Source organism: Mobula birostris, chromosome 24 (assembly GCF_030028105.1).
Source record: "Mobula birostris isolate sMobBir1 chromosome 24, sMobBir1.hap1, whole genome shotgun sequence".
Taxonomy (NCBI): domain Eukaryota; kingdom Metazoa; phylum Chordata; class Chondrichthyes; order Myliobatiformes; family Myliobatidae; genus Mobula; species Mobula birostris.
In genome coordinates, this window is record NC_092393.1 from 497,290 (window position 1) to 522,740 (window position 25,451).

The 25,451-nt window shown below is 41.4% G+C and overlaps 1 protein-coding gene across 1 annotated transcript in view; it reads left to right on the plus strand.

The window, feature by feature from the left end:
* The window catches only part of lrrc59 (leucine rich repeat containing 59), a 51,333-nt gene extending 48,575 nt beyond the window's left edge, over positions 1-2,758 (plus strand). Inside the window, exon 8 of the mRNA XM_072242685.1 lies at positions 2,393-2,758. Within this exon, the coding sequence (XP_072098786.1) occupies positions 2,393-2,634 (242 nt within the window). The 3' untranslated portion in view covers positions 2,635-2,758. The remainder of the gene's footprint in view (positions 1-2,392) is intronic.
* The last annotated feature ends 22,693 nt before the right edge of the window (positions 2,759-25,451 follow it).

A 25,451-nucleotide genomic window follows, 5' to 3' on the forward strand; every position in this document is an offset into this window, starting at 1 on the left:
CTACGTTTCATGGAATATATTTATGTATGTACATAATGTACAGTTATCACTTTCAAAACCTATGCTACATTCCCTCCAGTGCCTCCTGTATCCCCTGAAGGACTAGTCCCTAGAAATACTCATTGTACACAGTGATCTAACCAGAGCTCTATATAAAATTCTGCCTGAGCTCTACCCTCTATTTTTGATGTCAACCTTCCACCAGATTTTGATTACATTCTCATCTATCAGCTCAGGATGTTTTATTAAATGTTAAGCCTAGGGTCTACTGGACCATTGTTTATAGCTTTTCAACACTTAGAAATTATGTATTTTTGTATCAGAATCAGGACAGAGCATGACCTGGCTGATGGGGTTCTTAAAGATGAACACCACCTTTTTGAGGTGTTACTCTCTGACGATCTCCTGGATACTAAGGAGGCTGGTGCCCATGATGGCATTGACTGAGTTCACAGTTCTCCGCAGTAGCCCCCCCCCCCAATACCAGACAATGATACAACCAGTAAGAATGTTCTCCAGAGTACAGCTGTAAAACTTTGCAAGTGTCAAATCTCCTCAAACTCCAAATGAAATATAATCACTGTTGTGATTTCTTTGTAGCTGCATCAATATTGTGGGCCCAGGATAGATCCTTAGAGATATTAACACCCAAGAACTTGAAATTGCTCACTCTTTCCTCTTCTGGTCCCTCCAAGGGGATTGGTGTGTGCTTCCTCATCTTACCCTTTGTGAAATCCACAATCAGTTCTTCGGTCTTACTGACGTTGTTGCTGCGTACCACTCAACCAACTGGTATACCTCGCTCCTGTACGTCCTCGTACCATCTGAAATTCTCCCAACAATAGTTGTATCATCAGCAAACTTACAGCTGACGTTTGAGCTATGCCTAGCCACACAGTCATGGGTGTAGGGAGAGTAGAGCAGTGGGCTAAGCACACATCCCTGCGGTGTGCCAGTGCTCATCAGCGAGGTGGAGATGCTATTTCCAGTCCACACAGATTGTGGTTTTCTGGTTAGGAAGTCAAGGATCTAGTTGCAAAGGGAGGTACAGAGGCCCATGTTCTGGAGCTTTTCGATCAGAACTGTAGAAATGATGGTGTTAAATACTGAGCTATAGTCAATAAACAGCATCCTGACATAGGTATTTGCATTGTCCAGATGATCCAAGGCCACATGAAGACCCAGTGAGATCACAAATGCCTATTGTGGCAATAGGCAAATTGCAGTGGGTCCAGGTCCTGGCTAAGACAAGTTAATCCTAGTCATAACCAACCTCTCAAAGCACTTCATCACCATAGATGTGAGAACTATGGACTGACAGTTGTTAAAACAGCCAGGATGCTCTTCTTGGGCATTGGTATAATTGTTGTCCTTTTGAAGCAGGTGGAATCTACCAGCTGTAGCAATGAGAGATTGAAAGTGTCTTTGAACACCCCTGCCAGATCTTTGTCAATATGTTTATTGACATTATAATTGATTTGCTTAAACTTCCAGTACTTGTCCCCTAATGGTTCCACTTTCTGTCATTGGCAGTCTTGATTGTGTGTCTTTCTTTTTTGTGCAATGATTAATCACAGCCACACCACATCTCACAGAACAACAGTGAACACATCAGCCTATTGGAGCATTATTCTTTACGCATACTGCCCCCTCTGTGTGTCCACTGGGACAGTCCGAGGCCCAATATCTGCATGTCCAAGTACAAATTGTGTCCAGATCTGAAATAGCTGGAAGCTGAAGACAGACTGACTCTTGGCATTGTAGGACTGTGTATGTGTGTAAGGAGGAAGGGATATGGCTTTTTCTGTTGTGTCCTGAGCATTGTGGCGTGCTAGGTTTATACCGGAGTGTGTGGCAACGCTTCGGGTTGGCCCCAGCACAACCCTGAGGGAGTTGGTTATTAAAGCAAGCAACACATTTCATAGTATGTTTTGATGTACATGTGAAACAAAGTGACTCTTGAATTGTAATACTGCAACAGTTGATTGCTGTCAGTTATCAATTGTAATTTTTAAAAGGCTGTTGAAATACTAAATGAGGCTGGGATTTTTGAGAAGGTCCTTTCAGCTCCTTACATCGAAGCTGCAGCTTACAGCCACTTAGAGGAAAAGCTCTACTATCTCAATAAATAAATGAGCATTTATTAGGTGAAAGCTATATTCAGGCATACATGTTAAAATGTTTGAGTAATTAGCAGGTTAGGCAGCATCTATGAAGAAAGAGAGAAATAGTTTCATGTTGGTCACACTTTATCCATTGAAATGTTTATCACTGTGAAGAGTTACAATTCTCCCTTCACAGATGCTGACTGACCTTAGTATCTGGTTTTATCTTAGGTGTTTACCATCTTCATTACATTGCTTTTTTAAAAAAATGTTGCTTTTTCTTTTAGAACCAGTTTCATCCAGAAATCTCTCAACAACTCAGAAGAGGCACTCGTTCTGTCAGGTGCTTTTGAAGATTCTGCTCTTCCTGCTGCTGTGCACAGTTGCCACTGTGCTAATGTGCAGGAGAACAGGGCTCCCACACAAGCAACTGTGCAGTACAGTTAATCATTTGTATGAAGATGCACTTTACGCCCTACAGAGAAACGAGGCTCTCCAGAGGATGCTGCGCAGCATACAGTTTCCATGATTAACCAGATGAAGAGTTGCTGAAATTCCTATGGAATTGGTGATTGATTAATGTGTTCTATAGCACATAGACCCTTCAAAGGGTACCCAGTTGCCCTGCAAAATAAATTTGTTTTTGCATTCAATAGCCTTTGTGGTATTCAGGTATTTTCTATGGTCTTTACTTTTCAAATATTCTCTATAAGAAGACAGGCTGCCAAGTCCATTGTTTGGTTTGTTCTGAGGTAATAGTTGGGTGACTGTAGTTGTGCCACCATTTACTTCTGTGGCTTGGCTTGTGGAGAAAAGTCGGGCTGGAGAATGGAAGCAAAGGAAACACAGGATTGATAAAGACAAGGGTGGTGGACATTCTATACTTGGACTTTGACAAGGCCATTGTTATTGGTCCAGAAGGTGAAATCACCTGGGATCCAGGGTGAGCTGGCTAATGGGAGTCAGAGGGCATAATGGAGGGATTGTTTTTCTGACCATGGTCTACTGCATGGATTAGTGCTGCGTGCACTGCTGCTTGACATCTGTAGTAGTGATTTGGATGAGACAGTCAGGGGTGAAGGAGCCAGTGCAGAGTACCCCTGTGGCCATCCCCCTCAACAACAGGTATACCGCTTTGCATACTGAGGGGAAGGGTTGACCTAACAGAGGAAAGTCACTGTGGCTCTGTGACTCGGAAGGGAAGAGGCACACTGTGGTGATAAGGGATTCGTTAGGGGAGCGAACAGGTTCCGTGGGCAAGAACGACATTCCCGGATGGTACGTGCCTCCCAAGTGGCAGGGTCTGGAATATCTTGGATCAAGCCCTCAGCATTCTTAGGTGGGAGGGGAGACAGCCAGAAGTAATGGTCCATGTAGGTACCAATGACATGGATAGGACGAGTGAGAAGGGAGTATTGGGAGTTCAGGGGGTTAACTCAAGAGAGCAGAAACTGCAGGGCTGTGATCTCGGGATTGCTACTAGTGCCTTGTGCTAGTGAGGAAGGTCTAGAAAAATTATACAGTTTAATACGTGACTAAGGAGTTGGTGCAGGAGGGAGGGTGTAAGATTTTTGGATCATTGGGCTCTCTTCCAGGGAAGGTGGGACCTGTACAGAAGGGACAGTTTGCACTGAACTGGAGGGACCAGGAAGGTTTGTTAATGCTGCACGATGGGGTTTAAACTAGAGTTGCAGGGGGATGGGAACCAGAGTGTCAGAACAGCTCATGGAGAGGTTGTGGAGGCAGATGTTGCTGAGACCTCAGGCAAGGTCAGGAATCAGGTTGAGCATGGTGTGACTAGTGTCCTGAGCGGCCTATACTTCAATACAAGAAGTGTCGTGGGAAATGCGGATGATAGTGCTGAAGATGAGGTAGATGGTTTACATAAAGAAGCAATGTGTAATGAGGGGAGGCCATTGATAGAGCACAACGGGATGATATAAAAATAGGTGGAGGGCCAGGTAGTTTTGAGGATGTAAAGAGTACAGAAGGATTTGGACAGATTAGGAGAATGGGCGAAGAGTGGCAGATGGAATACAGAGTTGGGAAGTGGATGGTCATGCACTTTGGTAGGGGAGATGAAAAGGTTGACTATTTTCTAAATGGAGAGAAAATTCAAAAAACTGAGACGCAAAAGGATTTGGGAGTCCTTGTGCAGAATTTCATAAAGGTTCATTTGCAGGTTAAGTCTTTGGTGAGGAAGGCAAATGCAAGGTTAGCATTCATTCAGGAGGACTAGAATATAAAAGCAAGAATGTAATGTTGAGGCTTTACAAAGCACTCTGAGGCCTCACTTGGAATATTGTAAGCAGTTTTGGGCTCCTTATCTAAGGAAGAATGTCTTGAGACTGGAGAGAGTTTAAAGGATGTGCACGGAAATTGAATGGTTTGTCACATGAAGAGCTTTTACTGGCTCAGGCTCAGGTCCTGTATTCACTGGAATTCAGAAGAAGCCTCATTGAAACCTATCGAATGGTGGAAGGCCTTGAGAAAGTGGATATTTCATGTGGTGGGAGAGTCTAAGACCAGAGGACACAGCCTCAGAATAGAGAGGCATCCTTTTAGAACGGAGATGAGGAGGAATTTCTTTAGCCAGAGAGTGGTGAATCTGTGGAATTTGTTTTCACAGGCAGCTGTGGAGGCCAAGTCTTTGTATATATTTAAGGCAGAGATCGATAGAATTCTTTATTGGTCAGGGCATGAAGGGATACGGGGAGAGGACAGGAGATGCGGCTAAGAGAAGAATTGGATCTGCCATGATGAAATGAAGAGCAGACTCTATGGGACAAATGCCCTAATTTTGCTCCTATTATCTCATGGAGAATGAAGTTTGCAAGTGACACCAAAGCTGATGGACAGTGAAGATCAAAACAGGTTCATTTGGGAAAGTGGGCATAGGAATTTAATTTGTTTAAGTGTAAGGTGTTGCGTTTAGGGTAGTTAAACCAAGCGACACAAAAAAAAAGGACAGGGCTGTTAGGGAGTGTCATAGATACAGAAATCTTGGGCTACAAATCCATGATTCCCGGAAGGTGGTGACTCAAGTAGACAGGATAAGGCAACATGGATGTTTTCCTTCATCGGATAGTACAAGAGTTGGATATCATGTTACAAGTGTACAAGATTTTGATGAGTACGAAATGCAACTTTGGTTGTACTATTGTGATTAAGCTGGAGAGGGGTACAAAAACGATCCATAGTAAAGCAGTCAGGACTAGAGGGCTTGAGTCATAAAAAGAGACTGGATGGGCTAGAACTGTGTTTCCTGGAGTGAAGGAAGCTGAGGGGTGAACTTATAGTTACTTATAAAATCTTAAGCATAAATAATAAACGTGAGATTCTGCAGATGCTGGAAATCCAGAGCAACACACACATACAAAATGCTGGAGGAACTCAGCAGGTCAGGCAGCATCTCTGGAAATGAATAAACAGCATTTTGGGCCAAGACCTTTCTTCAAAAGCATAAATAAGGTATATAGTTTATCGTGGTAGGGAAGGATGTAGCTTTTAAAATGAGAGGGGAAATATGGGCAAGCTTTTCATAGAAGGTTTTAGAGTATATAGGATCATCTGCTAGAGTGAGTGGTATAGGAGGGTGTAATTAGTGTTTAAATGACATTTGGGCAGGTTCATGGATAGGAAAGGTTGAGGGATGTGGGTCAAATGCAGGCAAATTACACTGGTTCAGGAAGGCACCATTATTAGTATGGACGAGATGGGCTGAGAGGCCTATTTCTGAACTGTGGACATAAAAATAATGACCCTCAAAATTCTTGTAGATGAACTTCCTCTAAACCATTTTGTTAAGATTAAGGATTGCAGTTTACTAATTGTGCTATGAACCCATTTAAACTATGCTTGAATGAGATTGGTAATTACTTTTGTGGTGAAAATATTCTCAAGTGTTTAATTTTACACTTTGTAAATCCTTCACAAATGTAAACTATTAACTTTGAACACTGTCAGTTAGCTTTATGTGATTATATTTCTAACGATGTCTAGCCAGAGACCAGTTGACATTTTTACAGAAGTCTTCATTGCCAGTAATACATCACAAACGCCCAAGTGAGCAAGACTTATTTCAAATGTGGGCACTAATACCAGATGGTTGCCACACACACTAAGCAGTACATGATCAACTAACAGCAAAAAAATCTTAAAATACTTTGCCAATGCAGTCAAAAGCTATCCAGAACCTGAAATATGAAGAGTTCCCAGTTATTTTCTGTTGCAGAGTAGGGTGTTTCAGCAGCTTGAACACCATGTTTTGTCTCCATTTTTCATTCTCTTATTAAGCATCATAACAAAGTAGCCATTGTGGTTTGGGCAGATTTATTCACAGGATGAGGGCATTGCAAGCAAGGTCAGCAATCAATAGCGTCACACATCAAAGTTGCTGGTGGACACAGCAGGCCAGGCAGCATCTCTAGGAAGAGGTACAGTCGACGTTTTGGGCCGAGACCCTTCATCAGGACTAACTGAAGGAAGAGTTAGTAAGAGATTTGAAAGTGGAAGGGGGAGGGGGAGATCCAAAATGATAGGAGAAGACAGGAGGGGGAGGGATGGAGCCAAGAGCTGGACAGGTGATTGGCAAAAGGGATATGAGAGGATCATGGGACAGGAGGCCTAGGGAGAAAGACAAGGGGGGGGAACCCAGAGGATGGGCAAGGGGTATAGTCAGAGGGACAGAGGGAGAAAAAGGAGAGAGAGAAAGAATGTGTGTATATAAATAAATAACAGATGGGGTACAAGGGGGAGGTGGGGCATTAGCGGAAGTTAGAGAAGTCAATGTTCATGCTATCAGGTTGGAGGCTACCCAGACGGAATATAAGGTGTTGTTCCTCCAACCTGAGTGTGGCTTCATCTTGACAGTAGAGGAGGCCGTGGATAGACATGTCAGAATGGGAATGGGACGTGGAATTAAAATGTGTGGCCACTGGGAGATCCTGCTTTCTCTGGCGGACAGACCTTAGGTGTGCGTAGCCTCCAACCTGAAGGTGTTTACATCCAAATGTTAAAATTCAACAGAGTGGCACATACTTCTTTAACAGGCCATTGTCCTGAAAGCAGGGTCAAAGGTCACGAAACAAATCCAAACTTCACAAGTACTTTATTCAAAAATTCAGAAACAACACTTTCCTCAATATCTTCAGTAACATTTACCTCACTAATTTTCATCTCATCACTAACTTTTAGAACACTGTCTAATACAACTGACTGAGAATCCTCAATTTCCACTGGTACCAAGGTTAACCTCTTATTCACTGAACCAAAACCATCTGACACAAAAAGGACTGCATTCCTTTTCAACTGAGTCAGACACCTCAGACCTTAACTAAGCCTCAACATGAGGTTCAGTATCCTGTGAATCCACAGGTACTTCAACAACCTGAACACAGGCAATCGGGACAGCTGCCTCTTCTCGGCCTTCATCACTGGTCCCAGTTTCAAATTCAAGGTTACCCTGACCTTCCCAGCTACTCTCTGGGAAACTCATCCGGAGTAAACTCAACCTCGTGGGTTAAAACAAGTTTGTCTGCTAATCTAGCAGACCCCCGCAAGGTAGCGGCACCCTTTTCATCAAGGTCTGCCTTTACATCATTGGGAACTCTCTTCTTAAATACTTCAATCAACACAAGCTCTTTCGAGCTGTAAAAATCAGCAGGGTCCAACACTGGAGATCCCAGCTGCCACATCTCCCTCTCGAACTGTCTCTGTTCCTCTGCCTCCACAGCCTTGAACTGTTTTAATTTCAACTCATGCTCCATCTTTAATTTGTCCAACAGAAGCTGAAGCTCAGCCTTAGTAGGTTTACCTTCCGTGAATATTTTCAACACATCCTCAGTAAATTACTTCGATGAAGTATAATATTCAACTATTTTTCTCTGAATTTCTACCTTAGTCATAACCCTTCTTTACCGTCTTAAGTTCCAGTTCCTCAACAATTTCCCGCAACTCATCCTTTCTAGCTCTCTTCAAAACCACAGGGTTTGGCCCTGCCAGAAAACCCTTAACATCCATTTCTACTGTTTTTCCACATGACCAAATCAAAAAGGGACCTTCCTTGTAGGAAGTAATGGCCTGTAAACCCTGCCAGAGCTGATGTGCTTTTAATTCCATCTATAACTTCAATCAGAATTTCCTTTTGCTCTTAAAATAGATTTCCTAGGTCATATTCAACTTCTTGTGGAGTTCTGGATCACAGGTCTTGAACACCACAAATCTAGCCTTCAGCTGACCGAATCTTATGGTTCATTCATGGTTTCTATGTTCCAGACGGCACACACTCACCCACACAGGTCTTTATGAAATCAGTCATATTCATTCAGGTTCACAGATGAATCCCTGAATACTGACTGATTTAAGGCAGTCCTGTAAGTATTCCTCCACCTTCCTGACCATACTTTTGTGGTTCTCACCACTGGTACTCCGGTCCTCAGTCTCTGCCTATACCCTGGCAGTAGAAGTACAAGTGGTCGGACTTACCAGATTGTGGGCATGGGAGAGCACAGTGAATGTTCTTGATTGTGGTGTAACAGTTGTTGTGCGTTGGCCCCTCTAGCTCCATGGTGTTAATTTGGTGGTAGTTTGCCAGAAGCCGGACTGTTAAAAACCACTGCAATGACCAGGAAGTCACGGGGGTGTGCTGTTCGATGATTGCCGATTACAGTGTACAGCTCCTCCAGTGCCTGCCTGACATTTGCTAGGCTGAAACGTACACCACTACTAGGAAGACAGTGGAGAACTCTCTTGGCAGATAAAATAGGCAACACTTGACCGCTAGATGTTCCAGGTTCGGGGGGGGGGGGGGGGCGGAGCAGGGATGAGGCAGAACTGCCACATCTGGGCACCATGATGGGTCAACCATGAAGTGACCTCCACCTCCTCTACCTATAAGTGACCTTGCTGTTGCATCCATACAGTGGAAGGTGAAGCCCCCGGGCTGCATTGCTGGCAGTGAGCCATGCTTCTGTGAAGCAAAGTACGCAGCAGACCCTGGTATCCTCTGCTACTGCAATCTTGCTCTGAACTCTTCAATTTTATTTTCCAGAGACTCTCCGTTAGCCAGCAGGATGGTAAGGAGTGGCGCCCTCAGGGCCCAATGTTTCAATCCTACTTGTAGCCCAGCACATTTTCCAAGTTTCCTTTTTCTTAAAGGGAAACTGCATTTGTGACCCAAGCCTGCTGTCTGGAATCCACTGATTTTGGAAATGTGCAAACAGGGTTGTTGTCATGGGTGACTTCAACTTCCAATATTGATTGGCACCTCCTCAGTGCAAAAGGTTTAGATTAGTTGTTCAGGAAGAATTCCTGACACAGTATGTACACAGGCTGACTAAAGGAGAGGCCATGCTGAATCTGGTACTGGGCAATGAAGCAGGTCAGGTGCCAAATCTCTGGTTGTGTGAGCTTTTCAGAGATGGTGACCACAACTCCTTGACCTTTATCATAGCCTTAGAGAGAGATAGGAGAAGATGGGGTTGTGAAGTATTTAATGGGGGGGAGGGGAGTCAAGGGAGGTGGAATTATGATATTTGGCGGGAACTTGGGATCTTAATTTGAGGACGGATATAATCATGCAAATGAACAACAGATATATAGAGGTTGTTTATGGAGCACTTGCACAAGGTCTGGATAACTTTGTTCCATCGAAGCAAGGAAAGGATGGTACAGTGAAGGAACCATAGTTGACAAGAACTGTGCAATATCTATTCACGAGGAAGAAAGAAGATTACTTAAGGTTTAGGAAGCAAGATCAGATAGGGCTCCAGAGAGTTACAAAGTAGCCAGGAAGGAGCTGAAGAATGGACTGAAGAGGAGTAACAAAGGGGGTATGAGAAGGCCCTGACAAATCAGGTTAAGGAAAACCCCAATGCATTCTACTGTTACATACCTTATAGATATCTTGTGACTGTCTTATGACCATGATGTATTTGAGTATCCGATGAGCATAATGTAATGGTCTTGTGGAGCTCACATGATGTAATTTTCCCACCAATGTGAGGTCGCGTGATGACATGTTCTCTCCAGGTATATAAAGGGAGACCCCTGGTGTGACGCGGTTCATTTTTCCAGTTGAGTTTTAAGTTTAGTTTGTTATTTAATTCATCAGCTATTCCGTTATGCTGCGTATTAATCTCGTGATGCAATTTCATATTGAAGTGGAGTTCTACTTTCCATTGTAAGTTCGTATCGGAGAGTGAAGACCTTGCCAAAGTGCAGGAATTCGCCAAGTCGAGTAAAGCTGATATCGTTTGGTGACTTTGGAGAGCTTCGACCTTTATTGAATCTCCGTTCAAGAAAAAGTGACCTGCATCCTCTGATATCCTCTGTTAAAGCAGGAAAGATTGCGCAGTGTCTATTCTCCAGAGGAAAAGGTCAGTTCCTTTAAACCATTTTAATTCTGTCGTCGTGAATCCTGCGGACAAGGCAGGTTCTGACTGGGATCAGCAGTAGCGTGACGTCTTCGAGGAATTCTTTACTTCAGGAAAGTCTCTCCTAATTGACTGTATAAATCTCCTGGACTTTCGAATTTACCATTCTAAGAACTGTGTTCGAATTTACCACTTTAAGAACTGTTTTCGCATTTACCCTTTTAAGAACTGTTCCAGAGTTGCTGTGTAGCAGTTAACTTCCGGTTAAGTTAGTCTTTTAAATACATTTCACTATTTTTGAGCAGGCTTTAATAAATGTTTGTTTGTTTTTATAAAACCTGACTCAATTCTATATTCATTGTTGCCGGTCACGTGACACTACACATATGTGAAGAACTGGAGGGTGATGAGAGTGAGGGAAGAAGGGGAAACGTGTCTGTGGTCAGAGGAGGTAGGGGAGGTAACTCTGCCTCAGTATTCCATAAGATATAAGAATTAGGCCATTTGGCCCATCAAGAATGCTCCACCATTCAATCATGGCTGATCCTTTTTTCCCTCCTTAGCCTTAACTCCTGGCATTCTCCCCATAAACTTTGCTGCCATGTCCTCCATCAATCATTGTATCATCTGCAAACTTGGCAACAAAGCCATCTATTCCATCTAAATCATTGATATACAGCATAAAATGAAGTGGTCCCAACAACCCTGCAGAACACCACTAGCCACTGGCAGCCACCCAGGAAAGGATGCTGCTCATCAGCCAGTGCTCTAACCATGCCAGTAACTTGCTTGTAATACCATGGGCTCTTAATTTGGTAAGCAGCCTCATGTGTGGCACCTTGTCAAAGGTCTCCTGAAAATCCAAATGTACAACATCCACTGCATCCCGTTTATCTATCCTACTTGCAGTCTTCTCAAAGAACATGGTTTTCCCTTAAGAAAACCATGCTGACTTTGTCCTATCTTATCTTATGTCACCAAGTACTCCATAACTGCATCCTAAGCAATTGACTCAAAACAACATCTTCCCAGCCACTGAGGTCAGGCTAACTGGTCTATAATTTACTTTCTGCTACCTTCCTCCTTTCGTAAAGACTGACATTTGCAATTTTCCAGTCTTCTGGCACCACGCCAAAGTCCAATGATTTTTGAAGGATCATTTCTAATGCCACCACAATCTCTAATGCTACCTCTTTCAGAACCCTAGGGTGCAGTTCATCTGGTCCGGGTAACTTACGTACTTTTAGGTCTTTCAGCTTTTTGAGCACCTTCTCCCTTGTAATAGTAACTGCACTCACTTCTCTTCCCTCACACCCTTCAACATCTGGCACACTGCTAGTGTCTTCCACAGTGCAAAATACTCATTTACTCCTTGTCCCCTGCTATTTCTCCAGCCTCATTTTCTAGCAGTCCAGTACCCACTCTCATCTCTCTTTTATTTTTTACATACTTGAAAAAGCTTTTACTATCCACTTTGATATTGTTTGCAGGCTTGCTTTCATATTTCATCCTTTCCCTCCGAATGATTTTTAGTTGCTCTCTGTAGGTTTTAAAAAACTTCCCAATCCTTTATCTTCCTGCTAATATTTGCTTTGTTGTATGTCTTCTCTTTTGCTTTTCCAATAGCTTTGACTTTCATTGTCAGCCACGGTTGTACTATTTTGCCAGTTGAGTATTTCTTTGTTTTTGGAATACATCTATCCTACACCTTCCTCATTTTTCCCAGAAACCCACACCTTTGCTGCTCTGCTGTCATCCCTGCCAGCATCTCCTTCCAATTTACTTTGGCCAACACCTCTCTCATACCACTGTAATTTCCTTTACTCCTTTGAAATACTGCTACTTGAGACTTTACTTTCTCCCTATCCCTATATGAACTCAATCATATTGTTATCACTGCCTTCTAAGGGTTCTTTTACCTTAAATTCCCTCATCTCCGGTTCATTTCATAACACCCAATCCAGTATAGCTGATCCCCTAGTAGGCTCAATGACAAACTGCTCTAAAAAGCCATCTCGTGGGCATTCCACAAACTCAATCTCTTGAGATCCATTACCAACCTGATTTTCCCAATCGACCTGCATGTTGAAATCTCCCATGACTATCATAGTATTGTCCTTTAGACACACCTTTTCTACTTCCCATTGCAATCTGTGGTCCACATCCCAGCTACTGTTGGGAGGTCATTAATGCCATCAGCACTCTTTTGCCCTCGCAGTTTCTTAACACAACCCACAAGGATTTAGCATCTTCTGACCCTATGTCACATCTTTCTACTGATTTGAAACATAGAAACGTAGAAAACCTACAGCACAATACAGACCCTTCAGCCCACAAAGCTGTGCCGAACATGTCCCTACCATAGAACTACCTAGGCTTACTCATAACCCTCTATTTTTCTAAGCTCCACGTACTTATCCAGGAATCTCTTAAAAGACCCTAACACGAGGAAATCTGCACATGCTGGAAATTCAAGAACACACATAAAAAAATGCCGGTTTTGGGCTGAGACCCTTTCTCAGGACTAACAAGAACTAAGAACTTTGTTAGTCCTGACAAAGGGTCTCGGCCCAAAAGGTCGACTTACCTCTTCCTATAGATGCTGCCTGGCCTGCTGCGTTCACCAGCATTTTTTTAATGTGTCTTCATAAAAGACCCTATCGTTTCTGCCTCCACCACCACCAGCCCATTTCACACACTCACCACTCACTGCATAAAAAACTTAACCCTATTTTCATAAGGCATGCTCCCCAACATCCTCGTATAAATCTCCTCTGCACCCTTTCTATGGTTTCCACATCCTTCCCGTAGTGAGGCGACAGGAACTGAGCACAGTACTCCAAGTGGGGTCTGACCAGGGTCATAGATAGATAGATAGATAGATAGATAGATAGATAGATAGATAGATAGATAGATAGATAGATAGATAGATAGATAGATAGATAGATAGATAGACAGATAGACAGACAGACAGACAGACAGACAGACAGACAGACAGACAGACAGACAGACTTCATTGATCCTGAGGGAAATTAGGTTTCATTACAGTTGCACCAACCAAGAACAGAGTACAAACATAGCAAATCAAAACCACAAACAATCAAATAATAATATGTAAACCATGCCAGACGGAATTAAGTCCAGGACCAGTCCATTTGCTCAGGGTGTCTGACCCTCCAAGGGAGGAGTTGTAAAGTTTGATGGCCACAGGCAGGAATGACTTCCTATGACACTCTGTGTTGCATCTGGTGGAATGAGTCTCTGGCTGAATGTACTCCAGTGTCCAACGGTGTAAATGATGTTACATGCTGACATCGGATTGGCAGAGGGAGGGATGTACACAACAACCACAATTGCATGTGAGATTTCCCTTGGCAAATAATATGGCCGGAGTCCAACAGCAAAAAGTTCAATATCTGGGCTACAAACAGCTGCAACTTGCATATAGCTGTAACATTACCTCTCAGCTCTTAAACTCAATCCCACGATTGATGAAGGCCAATGCACAGTATGCCTTCTTAACCACAGAGTCAACCTATGTAGCAGCTCTGAGTGTCCTATGAACTTGGACCCCAAGATCCCTCTGATCCTCCACATTGCCAAGAGCCTTACCATTAATACTATATTCTGCCATCATACCTGACCTACCAAAATGAACCACCTCACACTTACCTGGGTTGAACTCCATCTGCCACCTCTCAGCCCAGTTTTGCATCCTATCGATGTCTTGCTGTAACCTCTGACAGCCCTGCACACTATCCACAACACCCCCAACCTTTGTGTCATCAGCAAATTTACTAACCCATCCCTCCACTTCCTCATCCAGGTCATTTATAAACATCACAAAGAGTAGGGGTCCCAGAACAGATCCCTGAGGCACACCACTGGTCACCAGCCTTCATGCAGAATATGACCCATCTACAACCACTCTTTGCCTTCTGTGGGCAAGCCAGTTCTGGATCCACAAAGCAATGTCCCCTTGGATCCCATGCCTCCTTACTTTCTCAATAAGCCTTGCATGGGATATCTTATCAGTGCCTTGCTGAAATCCATATACACCCACACCTACATCAGTATGTTCAGTCACATCCTCAAAAAATTCAATCAGTTTCGTAAGGCATGACCTGCCTTTGACAAAGCCATGCTGACTATTCCTAATCATATTATGCCTCTCTAAATGTTCATAAATCCTGCCTCTCAGGACCTTCTTAGTCAACTTACCAGCCACTGAAGTAAGACTCACTGGCCTATAATTTCCTGGGCTATCTCTACTCCCTTTCTTGATTAAGGGAACAACATCCGCAACCCTCCAATCCTCCAGAACATCTCCTGTCCTCATTGATGATGCGAAGATCATTGCCAGAGGCTCAGCAATCTCCTCCCTTGCCTCCCACAGTAGCCTGGGGTATGTCCCGTCCAGTCCCGGTGACTTACCCAACTTGATGCTTTCCAAGAGCTCCAGCACATCCTCTTCCTTAATATCTACATGCTCAAGCTTTTCAGTCCACTGTAAGTCATCCCTACAATCACCAAGATCCTTTCCGTTGTGAATACTGAAGCAAAGTATTCATTAAGTACCTCTGTTATCTCCTCCGGTTCCATACACACTTTTCCACTATCACACTTGATTGGTCCTATTCTCTCACGTCTTATCCTCTTGCTCTTCACATACTTGTAGAATGCCTTGGGGTTTTCCTTAATCCTGTCCGCCAAGGGCTTCTCATGGCCCCTTCTGGCTCTCCTAATTTCATTCTTAAACTTCTTCCTGCTAGCCTTATAATCCTCTAGATCTCTATCATTACCTAGTTTTTTGAACCTTTCATAAGCTCTTGACTAGATTTACAACAGCCTTTGTACACTATGTTTCCTGTACCCTACCATCTTTTCCCTGTCTATGCAAAACCCCACGCAAATATCTCCTGAAGATTTGCCACATTTCTTCCTTACATTTCCCTGAGAACATCTGCTTCCAATTTATGCTTTCAAATTCCAGCCTGATAGCCTTACTCCAATTAAACACTTTCCTAACTTGTCTGTTCCTATCCCTCTCCAATGCTTTGGTGAAAGAGACAGAATTGTGATCACTATCTGCAAAATGCTCTCCCACTGAGAGACCTGACACCTGACCAGGTTCATTTCCCAATATCAGATCAATTACAGCCTCCCCTCTTGTAGGTTTATCTACATTTGTCAAGAAACCTTCCTGAACATACCTAACAAACTCCACCCCATCTAAACCCCTCACTCCGGGGAGATGCCAATCAATATTTGGGAAATTAGGAGGACAGCCCCTGTCTGCAAATGGAGTAGCAGTATTCTTCTGCTGCTCTTAGTTTTCTTTCTTTCCCCCGGTTTAAGCTTTGAATTTAACATTTTTACTTGTTGATTCTTGAGGGTGATCAATATGTCTAGGTCTACAAGAAGTAGGAAGAATTTACCTGAACCTAGTGATAAAGGTAATGGGAAAGGAAAGGTGCAAAAGGAAGGATCTGATGAAATGTCATCATGGGCTGAAGATATCGCTCGGACACTGAATTCAATTAAGGATCAGAATGGATCAATTAAAGACCAACTGGAAAAGAATAGAAATGAAATGAAGTCATTTCTGGGAAAACTTAAAGACCTGGAAACTCAAGTTATTTCACACGAAGAGGAATTGAAGGTAACTAAGCAAAAGCTGTCTGAAGCTACAACTCGTTTGGAAAGATATCAAAATTAGATTATAGACCTGGAAACTAGGTCTCGACGAAGGAATATAAGAATTGTTGGGCCGCAGGAAGGAGCTGAAGATGCAGATCTAACGGCTTACCTTGGTAAGCTTTTCCACACTTTATTTCCTACCATTCTATCAAAGCCGCCTGCTATAGAAAGGGCACACAGGGCGTTTATCTCGAAATCGAAGGACTCTAGTAAACCAAGATCTGTTCTTGTTTGCTTTCATCACTTTAAAATTAAAGATCAAATAATATGACAGGCAAGAAAACAGAGAGTTTTTAGATTTATGGAATCTGAGCTCCGCTTCTATGAAGATTATCCAAGAGAGATAATGGAACAAAGAAAAAAATTTGCCCTGTAACGAAACAAGCATATGATAAGGATCTTTTGCCGTCTCTGAGGTATCCGACAAGACTTAAAATTTTCCCTCCTAAATCTCCTCGTACTATTTTTTGATCCAAAAGCTGCACTGGATTTTGTTCAGGCTTTGCCTGCCGCTGTCACCGACGCTGCTGTTGAATGATCTGTCTGAAAGGCTGTTTGGCTATTTCTATATTATTCGCAGTTTGGAAAGAAGATTTATGAAGGTCACTTGTATATTTCATCGAGAGACTAATTAAAGAACACGAGGAGTTGTTCTTTATTGCACATTATTGGTTTTCCTTTGGAAAGATTTAAGTATCTCTGCTCAAATGATCCCTGGACATTTTATGACTGAGGGAAGAAGATAAGGCGATTTGTTCCTTTAATACTTAGTAACTAATTGGTAGTTTTTCCTACTAATAGGGCTTTTTATATATTTTTCTGTTTTATTATAACATTTTATAACTGAATTTAAAGCTTTTTTAGGGAATTAATATTAAACTTAAACATGGCGCTGGTTTTTCTCTCTAAGAGATAACATTATTTTGGTTCTTTCTTATCAGTCGATGGAATGTAAATACCTTGTTTTGCTGAGACTTTACTGTCTTTCTCACAGGATCACTCTACTTTTTTACTAACTGGGGGGAGGGAAGAAAACACAGACAGAGCAGTCAGCAGCTTTGAATTCTATCGTAGATCGCTTGCCTTTTTCGGGTTTCTGGGTGTGGGTGGGGGGGTTTAGAGTTCGTTTTTTCCCATTGGGTGGTTCTGGAGCATGCGTGTTTTCTATTTGGTTGTATTCTTCATCACCACCATCTTTGATCATCCTGCATTGGTATGTGCTTTGTGCATGTATAAAGTAGAATGAAATTATAGTATGCTGTTCAAATGGATTAATAAGTTGGAATGTACTTGGTTGGAATCATCCTATTAAACGAAAGAAGACTTTTAAAATTATTAACCAATTCTATAAATTGATAAGATTATAAATCCTATAATTGATAAGAGCTCAACCAATCAGCGACTTCCAAATCGATCCGCGTCATTTATTAATCCCTTTTTGAGTGATTTTGGGTTGATTGATTTGTGGAGGTATCTTCATCCCGATAATAGAGAATATTCTTTCTTCTCACACGTTTATAAAAAATATTCGAGGATCGATGATATTATAATCGATCCCTGCTTCTTGCCTAGTGTTAAAACCTGCGAATACGACGCTATTGCTATATCTGATCATGCGCCTCTGAGTTTGTCTTTTGAATTTGATGATTGGAGGGGAATGGAATCGTCGACGCTGAGGTTTTCTTCTTTTCCATTTTTAAGTTGTTAGTTTTGCCCAAGTCTTTTAGTTTAGTTTAGTTGTTTTTTTTTCTTTTGGGATGGGTTTTTTTTTCTCTTTTTCTTTTTTTTTGCTTTATATTATCCATGATCAGTTCTACATGTATGGGAGTTTTGGTAATTTCTACTATTTGGTTTTGCAATTACTCTTTTTTAAATGTAACAATGCATCTCATATTATCTGTATTATTGCTATGTTTTGTTTCTATATTTTGAAATTAATAAAAAGATTGAAAAAGAAAGAAAGAATTTGATGATGTCATTCTTGCCTGCCCACCTTGGCGCATGTCTCAGACATTATTGCAAAACTCTGACTTTGTCACTTTTATTGAAACCCAGATAAAAGAATTTTTCTTTTTAATGATACAGGGGGTATGTCTAAATTAGTTATATGGGATACATTTAAAGCATTTTTCTATGGTCAGATTATTTCTTATTCAGCTAAACTTAAAAAACAAACTAAAGCAGAATTAGATAGAATTTCAAAACAAATTAAAGATTTAGATAATATTTATGCAATTTCCCCCAATATTGATTTACTTAAACAAAGGGTGGAACTTCAATCACAATATAACCTGTTATTAACTCATCCCATTGAAGGTTATTTGCTTAAGTTAAAGAGCCAATTTTATATGTCTGGAGATAAAAATAATAAGCTACTTGCATCTCAATTAAAAATGGCTGCAGCAAAAAGGCAAATCATGAAAATTCGTAGGAAAGATGGTACCTTAGCTCAGAAATATGAACAAATTAATAAGATTTTTCAAGATTTTTATGCTGAGCTATATAAATCTCAATGTCCGTTAGATTCCTCTAAAACGAATGTTTTTTTACGAAAGATTGTTTTTCCTAAAATCTCGGCTGAGGATCAAAAGATTCTCGATGCTCAAGTTACTGAAGCCGAAATTCATAAAGCTTTTTTTTCAATGCAATCTGGTAAGTTCCCAGGACTTGATGGCTATCCCGTAGAGTTTTATAAAAAAAATTGGAAAGTTGCTCTCTCTGTATATATTGGAAATGTTTAAGGATTCTTTTGTGAAAGTTGACTTACCCTCTACTTTTTATGAGGCCTTTATTTCTTTAATTCTTAAAAAAGATAAAGATCCTACTGACTGTGCTTCATATAGACCTATTTCATTACTGAATGTTGACGCTAAGATTTTGTCAAAGATAATGGCCAATCGGTTGGAGAATATTTTGGGTAAAATTATTTGTAAAGATCAAACAGGCTTTATAAAGGGTCGCTATTCCTTTTCAAATGTTCGGAGACTATTTAACATTATATATTCATCCTCTTCTAAAATTCCACAATGTGTTGTATCTTTGGATGCTGAAAAAGCGTTCGACCGAGTCGAATGGAAATATTTATTCAATGTTTTAGAGAAATTTGGCTTTTGTGTTAATTTTAATAATTGGATTAAAATGATATATAAAGCCCCTATTGCTACTGTTGTTACTAACAATTGTAGGTCTCCTTTTTTCAGCTTTCACGGGGGACAAGGCAAGGCTGTCCATTAAGTCCTTTGTTGTTTAATTTAATATTAGAACCTCTTGCTATTGCTCTTCGTGAGGCTAAAAATATCCATGGGATATTAGTGAATGAGACCATGCATAAGGTCTCTCTTTATGCTGATAATTTATTAGTTTATATATCTAACCCGACCAATCCATTCCTGCCCTGCTAAAATTATTTAATGAATTCGGAGGTTTTTCAGGATATAAAATTAATTTTAGTAAAAGTGAATTGTTTCCTTTAAATTATTCTGTCTCTATATATGATAATACTCCTTTTAAAGTTTCAGACTCTTTTAGATATTTAGGTATTGTAATTACTAAAAAATATAAGGATCTTTATGAAGCTAATTTTGTTCCCTTAGAAGACTCTATGAAGTATTTATTTAGTAGTTGGAGTCCACTTACATTTTCACTTGTTGGTCGTATTCATATAGTTAAAATGACGATTCTACTGAAATTTTTATATTTATTTCATAATATTCCTGTTTTTTTGACTAGGAAGTTTTTTGATCGGATTGATTCTATTATTTTATCTTTTATTTGGAATAATAATAGACCAAGAATTAGTAAATGTCATTTACAAAAATTGAAAAAGGATGGAGGTCTTGCTTTGCCTAATTTTAGAATGTATTATTGGGCTGTTAATCTGCGATATATGTCTTTTTGGTTATACTGGGTTGATAAGAGTGATTGGCCAATTTGGGCAGACCTGGAACTAAAAGTTGTAAAACAGTTTTATTTAACTTTGCTATTGGGGGCTCCTTTACCTATGCAATTAGGTAAAGTCGTTAATTTATACCTATATCCTGTGATTAAGTATTCTTTACAAATTTGGCTCCAGTTCCGCAACTTTTTTTAATCTTAAAAAATTTAAACTTTGTAGTTTAATTTATCGAAATTACTCTTTTAAGCCTTCTTTGAGTGATCCAATTTTTTTACTTTGGAAAAATAATGGTATTAATTCTTTTTTGGATTTATTTAAAGAAGATAGATTGATGTCCTTTGAACAATTAATTGATAAATATTCTCTTTCATACTCACACTTTCTGCAATACCTTCAAGTTAGATATTTTTTACAAAAATATTTAAGTAATTTCCCTTACATATTGGAGGCTGACCTGTTAGATACTATTATGAGTATGAATCCTTTGATTAAGGGTTCTATTGGAAGAATTTATAATGTACTATTACAATGGGATAAGCGTCCTTTAGCTAAGATTAAACAGGATTGGGAAAAGGAACTTAATTTGACTTTTATGACTGAGGATTGGATGCGGATATTGAAGTTGGTTAACTCTTCTTCAATTTGTGCTAGCCATTCATTGATTCAGTTTAAAATTGTACATCATTATCATTTGACAAAGGAGAGACTTTCTAAAATCTTTCCTAATGTTGATAGTCATTGTGATAGATGTAAAACTGAGATAGCTACACTGACACATATGTTTTGGTCTTGTTCTGTATTGGAACAGTTCTGGAAGTCGGTTTTCTCAACAATTTCTAAAACACTTAAAATTAATTTACAACCTAATAAATTAACTGTGCTTTTTGGAATAGTTCCTCAAACTATCCATGGTATTTTTGTGTCTGACCAACATGTTATTGCATTTGTTACATTGATAGCTAGGAGGGCCATTTTGTTGAAGTGGAAGGATACATCAGCTCCCACTTTGTCACAATGGTTCTCTCAAGTGATGCTATGTCTTAGTTTGGAGAAAATTAGAAGTCAAACCTTTGAACCTTTATTTGATTTTGAGAAAAGATGGGGCTCATTTGCTCGTTATTATCATTTGAGTTAATTGATATAATTTTTCCACGACCTAATTGTAAATTCTTTTAGTATATTTTCTTTTCTTGCTGGTGGTTTGATGTTTATTTTTAGAAGCTTTTTGTATGACGCATGGCTCCGGGGTTGTACACCTAATGGGTTCTCTTTTTTTTTCTCACTTTCCTGTTTAGTAGGTTTTTTTTGTTATCACAAAATTTTGTTTTCAATCTTTAAGATGATGGTTTTCTTCGAGGCATCGTAAGTGTTGTTACTTCGATGTACTCATGTTATTTTTCCTATACATATATAATAAAAAGATTTGAAAAGAAAGACAATATTTGGGAAATTAAAATCTCCCACCACAGCAAACCTGTTATTATTACACCTTTGCAGAATCTGTCTCCTTATTTACTGCTTGATGTCCCTGTTACTATTGGGTTGGTCTATAAAAAACACCCAGTAGAGTTATTGACCCCTTCCTGTTTCTAACTTCCACCCACAGAGACTCCATAGACAATCCCTCCATGACTTCCTCCTTTTCTGCAGCCATGACACTATCCCTGATCAACAGTGCCATGCCCCCAACTCTTTTGCCTCCCTCCCTGTCCTTTCTGAAACATCTAAAGCCTGATGCCATTCTTTACCAGCAGAGCCATGCCACCCCCTCTGCCTACCCTGCTATCCCTCCAAAATAATGAGTAACCTTGGACATTCAGCTGCCTCGCTCCCAACTACAACCATTCTGCAGCCATGATTCAGTGATGACCATAGCATCATACCCGACAGTCTATAAAAGTGCAACAAAATCATCCACCTTATTTCTTACACTCCATGCACTGAGATATAACACTTTGAGTATTGTATTTGCTACCCTTTTGGATTCTGTATCCCTAATGCACTGATACTCACCCTACTAGCTGCAATTTTGGCCCATCATCTGTCTGCCCTTCCTGACAGTCTGACTGCATCCTCCTAACCCAAATCCCTTCCCTCCAGTTTCCACCACCTGCCAAATTAGTTTAAGTCCTCCCCAATAGCTCTAACCAACTTGCCGGCGAGAATATTGGTTCCCCTTGGGTTCAGGTGGAACCTGTCACTTTTGTACAAAGCACACCTTCCCCAGAGGAGATCCTATTGACCCAAGAACCTCAAGTCCTGCCACCCAACCACCAGCTTCTCAGCACGCATTAATCTGCCAAGTTACCCCGTTTCTACCCTTTGGCACATGGCACAGGCAGCAATCCAGAAATTACTACCCTGGAGCTCCTACTTCTCCACTTTTTACCCAGCTCTTCTTTTCTCAGAACTGCTTTGGTTTTCCTTCCTATGTTATCAGTACCAATACGTACTAAAACACCTGGCTACTCTGCCTCCCCCTCCAAACGTCTATGGATGCAATCCGAGATGTCCCTGGCCCTGGGAGGGAATATACCATTTGGGGGTCGCGTTCACGTCCACAGAATCTCCTGTCTGTTGAGTCCCCTACCACCACTGCTCTCCTCTTCCTCTTCTGCACCACAGACCTCAGTACCAGTAACCTGGTCTCCGTGGGTTTCCCCTGGGAGGTCATCCCCAACAATAGTATCCAAAGCGGTATACTTATTATTGAGGGAAATGGCCATAGGAATGCTCTGGCTAACTGTCTATTCACATCTCCGTTTCTCCAGACAGTCACCCAGCTCCTGCAGCTTCAGGTGTGTGCTTCGATTATCTCCTCGCTCTCCTGTACAAGCCGAAGGTCACCCAGCTGCTGCTCCAGATCCCTAACACGGTCTCCAAGGAGCTGCAGCTGGATGCACTTCAGGCAGACATAGTTCCCTGGGAGACTCCAACATCTGGCATGAGGAACACACAACAGTCATTTACTACACTAAGCACTGCAAGAGAGTAAGAAAGGGAACCTTAAGAGAAACTTACCCAGAGCCAGCGCCTCTTTCGAGCCAAAACCAGACACTCCTACTCTCACCAGCGGCCTACTCCCAGCAATGTCCCTTCTGTACTTTTAAACAGGCGCTGCAGACCTGCGAGAAACCTTGCTGTGCTCTGCTCCTGCCACTGACTGGGCCACCACAATGAGTGAGAAGGACCTTGTAAAATAGGCTGATACACAAGAACGTGTGCACGTTAAAAAAAAGAGGCTGTGCTAAAACTTCTGAAAAACATTAGAAGAGTTAAGTCCATGGGGCCGGATGGGATATACCCCAGGCTACTACAGGAAGCGGGAGAAAGATTGCTGCATCTTTTGCGATGATCTTTGTATTCTCAATAACCACGGGATAGGCACCAGTTGATTGGAGGCTGGTAAATGTTATTCCTTTGTTTAAGAAAGGGGTAAGATTCTTAGAGATAGGATTTATGAGCATTTGGAGAAATGATTAGTCTATGAAGGTTCTCAGTCATCCAGGTCATTGTATATCAAGCAGTAGTAAATCAAGGCAACTTGACTTGCTGTGTTGTCCAGACGCTTCACTACTCATCCAAGGGGCTTCTTTAATCCTGATCCATGGTGGGTAGTTTTCCAGTTTATAAACTCCGTGAGTTGTTTAAAGGGAGAGCAATCACATGTGGGTTGTTAAGAGTCATAGAGGCATAAAGCTTTACAGACCTCCGAAATTATGGAGGACCGTGCTTGACGCCAGTTTGTAACTAGCTGTTACAGCCTGTTGACTTTCACCTGAAGCTAAAACTCGAATGGTGATTGCCAGTCTCTGAGGAAACTGTGCGTACATTGATGCGAAATAAATGGTTGGAGACGATGAACCAAATTGTCAAATCTAACTGCCGCCATCCAAAAATATTTGAAATGCATTTCCTTGTCCATGTCTCTCAGTGGCCGAACAAGCACAGAAAATTCACCCTCCTTCAGTTTCAGCCGCCATCGTTTGAAGTTTGAGTTTCTTTGTGTCTAACACAGTGGCATAGAAGCCCCATCGCTAACTAGCGTTTTGGCAGTGAATTGCATAGCGACGCAGACACACCAACACACAAATATAAACGCTCACAACGGTGTAGCCCACTTGCGTAGGATATGGCGTAAGCTAGTATGCACAAGTATAAATCACCCTTTAAGTAGCTCATGGGTGGTGTCTTTCACACCTCTCATGGAAAGACCAATAGCCCTCCCATTACCTCTATGACTCTTAATGAGGAGACTGCCTGCCTTAGAGAGCAAATTTTATGAGGAAAGGTCGAGTGAATAAGTCTGAGAGAGGAGAATGACAGGCGACTTTGATAGAGGTGCATAAGAGCCATAGATCTAGTGGATAGTCAGAGACATCCCCAATAAACAGATTGGTGAGCGTGTGCAATGCCCTGCCACAGGTGGTGGTAGAGGTAGATACATTAGAGGTATTAATAAACACTTTTCTATCATATTGGTGATAAGAAAACGGAGGGGTATGTATGAGGGAAGCAGTAGATGATCTTAGGATAGGTTAAAACGTCAGCACCACATCGTGGGCTGAGGGGCTTGTATTGTGCTGTAACGTTCTACATTCTTTCCGTCAACAGCATAACATTTCATGCAAAAGCAGATGTACTAGAATCTACTGAAGTTTTACACTGCTTTAATAATGATGTGATTGGTGTATAGTAATTAGCAGAACGGCCTGGTAGTGTAGAGGTTAGCACAATGCTTTACAATACCAGAAACCCAGCTTCAATTTCCACCACCGCCGGTAAGGAGTTTGCACATTCTCACTGTGACTGTGTGGGCTTCCTCCCACAGTTGCCAGTTGGTAGGGTAATTGGTCATTGTAAATTTTTCCATGGTTAGGCTAGGGTTGGGCAATGTGACTCGAAGGGGCGAAAAGGCTTATTGGCGCTGTATCTCAATAAAAAAAATAAATGAAGCCCTATATAATTATTTGGCTTTGAACTTTTAGGATAATATAACCATATAACAATTACAGCACGGAAATGGGCCACCTCAGCCCTTCCAGTCTGTGGCGAACTTTTACCCTATTCTATTCCCACCGACCTGCACTCAGCCCATAACCCTCCATTCCTTTCCTGTCCATATATCTATCCAATTTGACTTTAAATGACAACATAGAACCTGCCTCAACCACTTCTCCCTTCTTAAAGAATTAAGTGATACTTGCAATTTCCCAACACCCATCGAAGTTGCTGGTGAATGCAGCAGGCCAGGCAGCACCCCCAGGAAGAGGCACAGCCGACGCCCCGGGCCAAGACCCCCCACCCGCCCCAACTGAAAGAAGAGCCAGCAAGAGACCCAAAAGTGGGAGGGGGAGCTCCAAAATGACAGGAGAA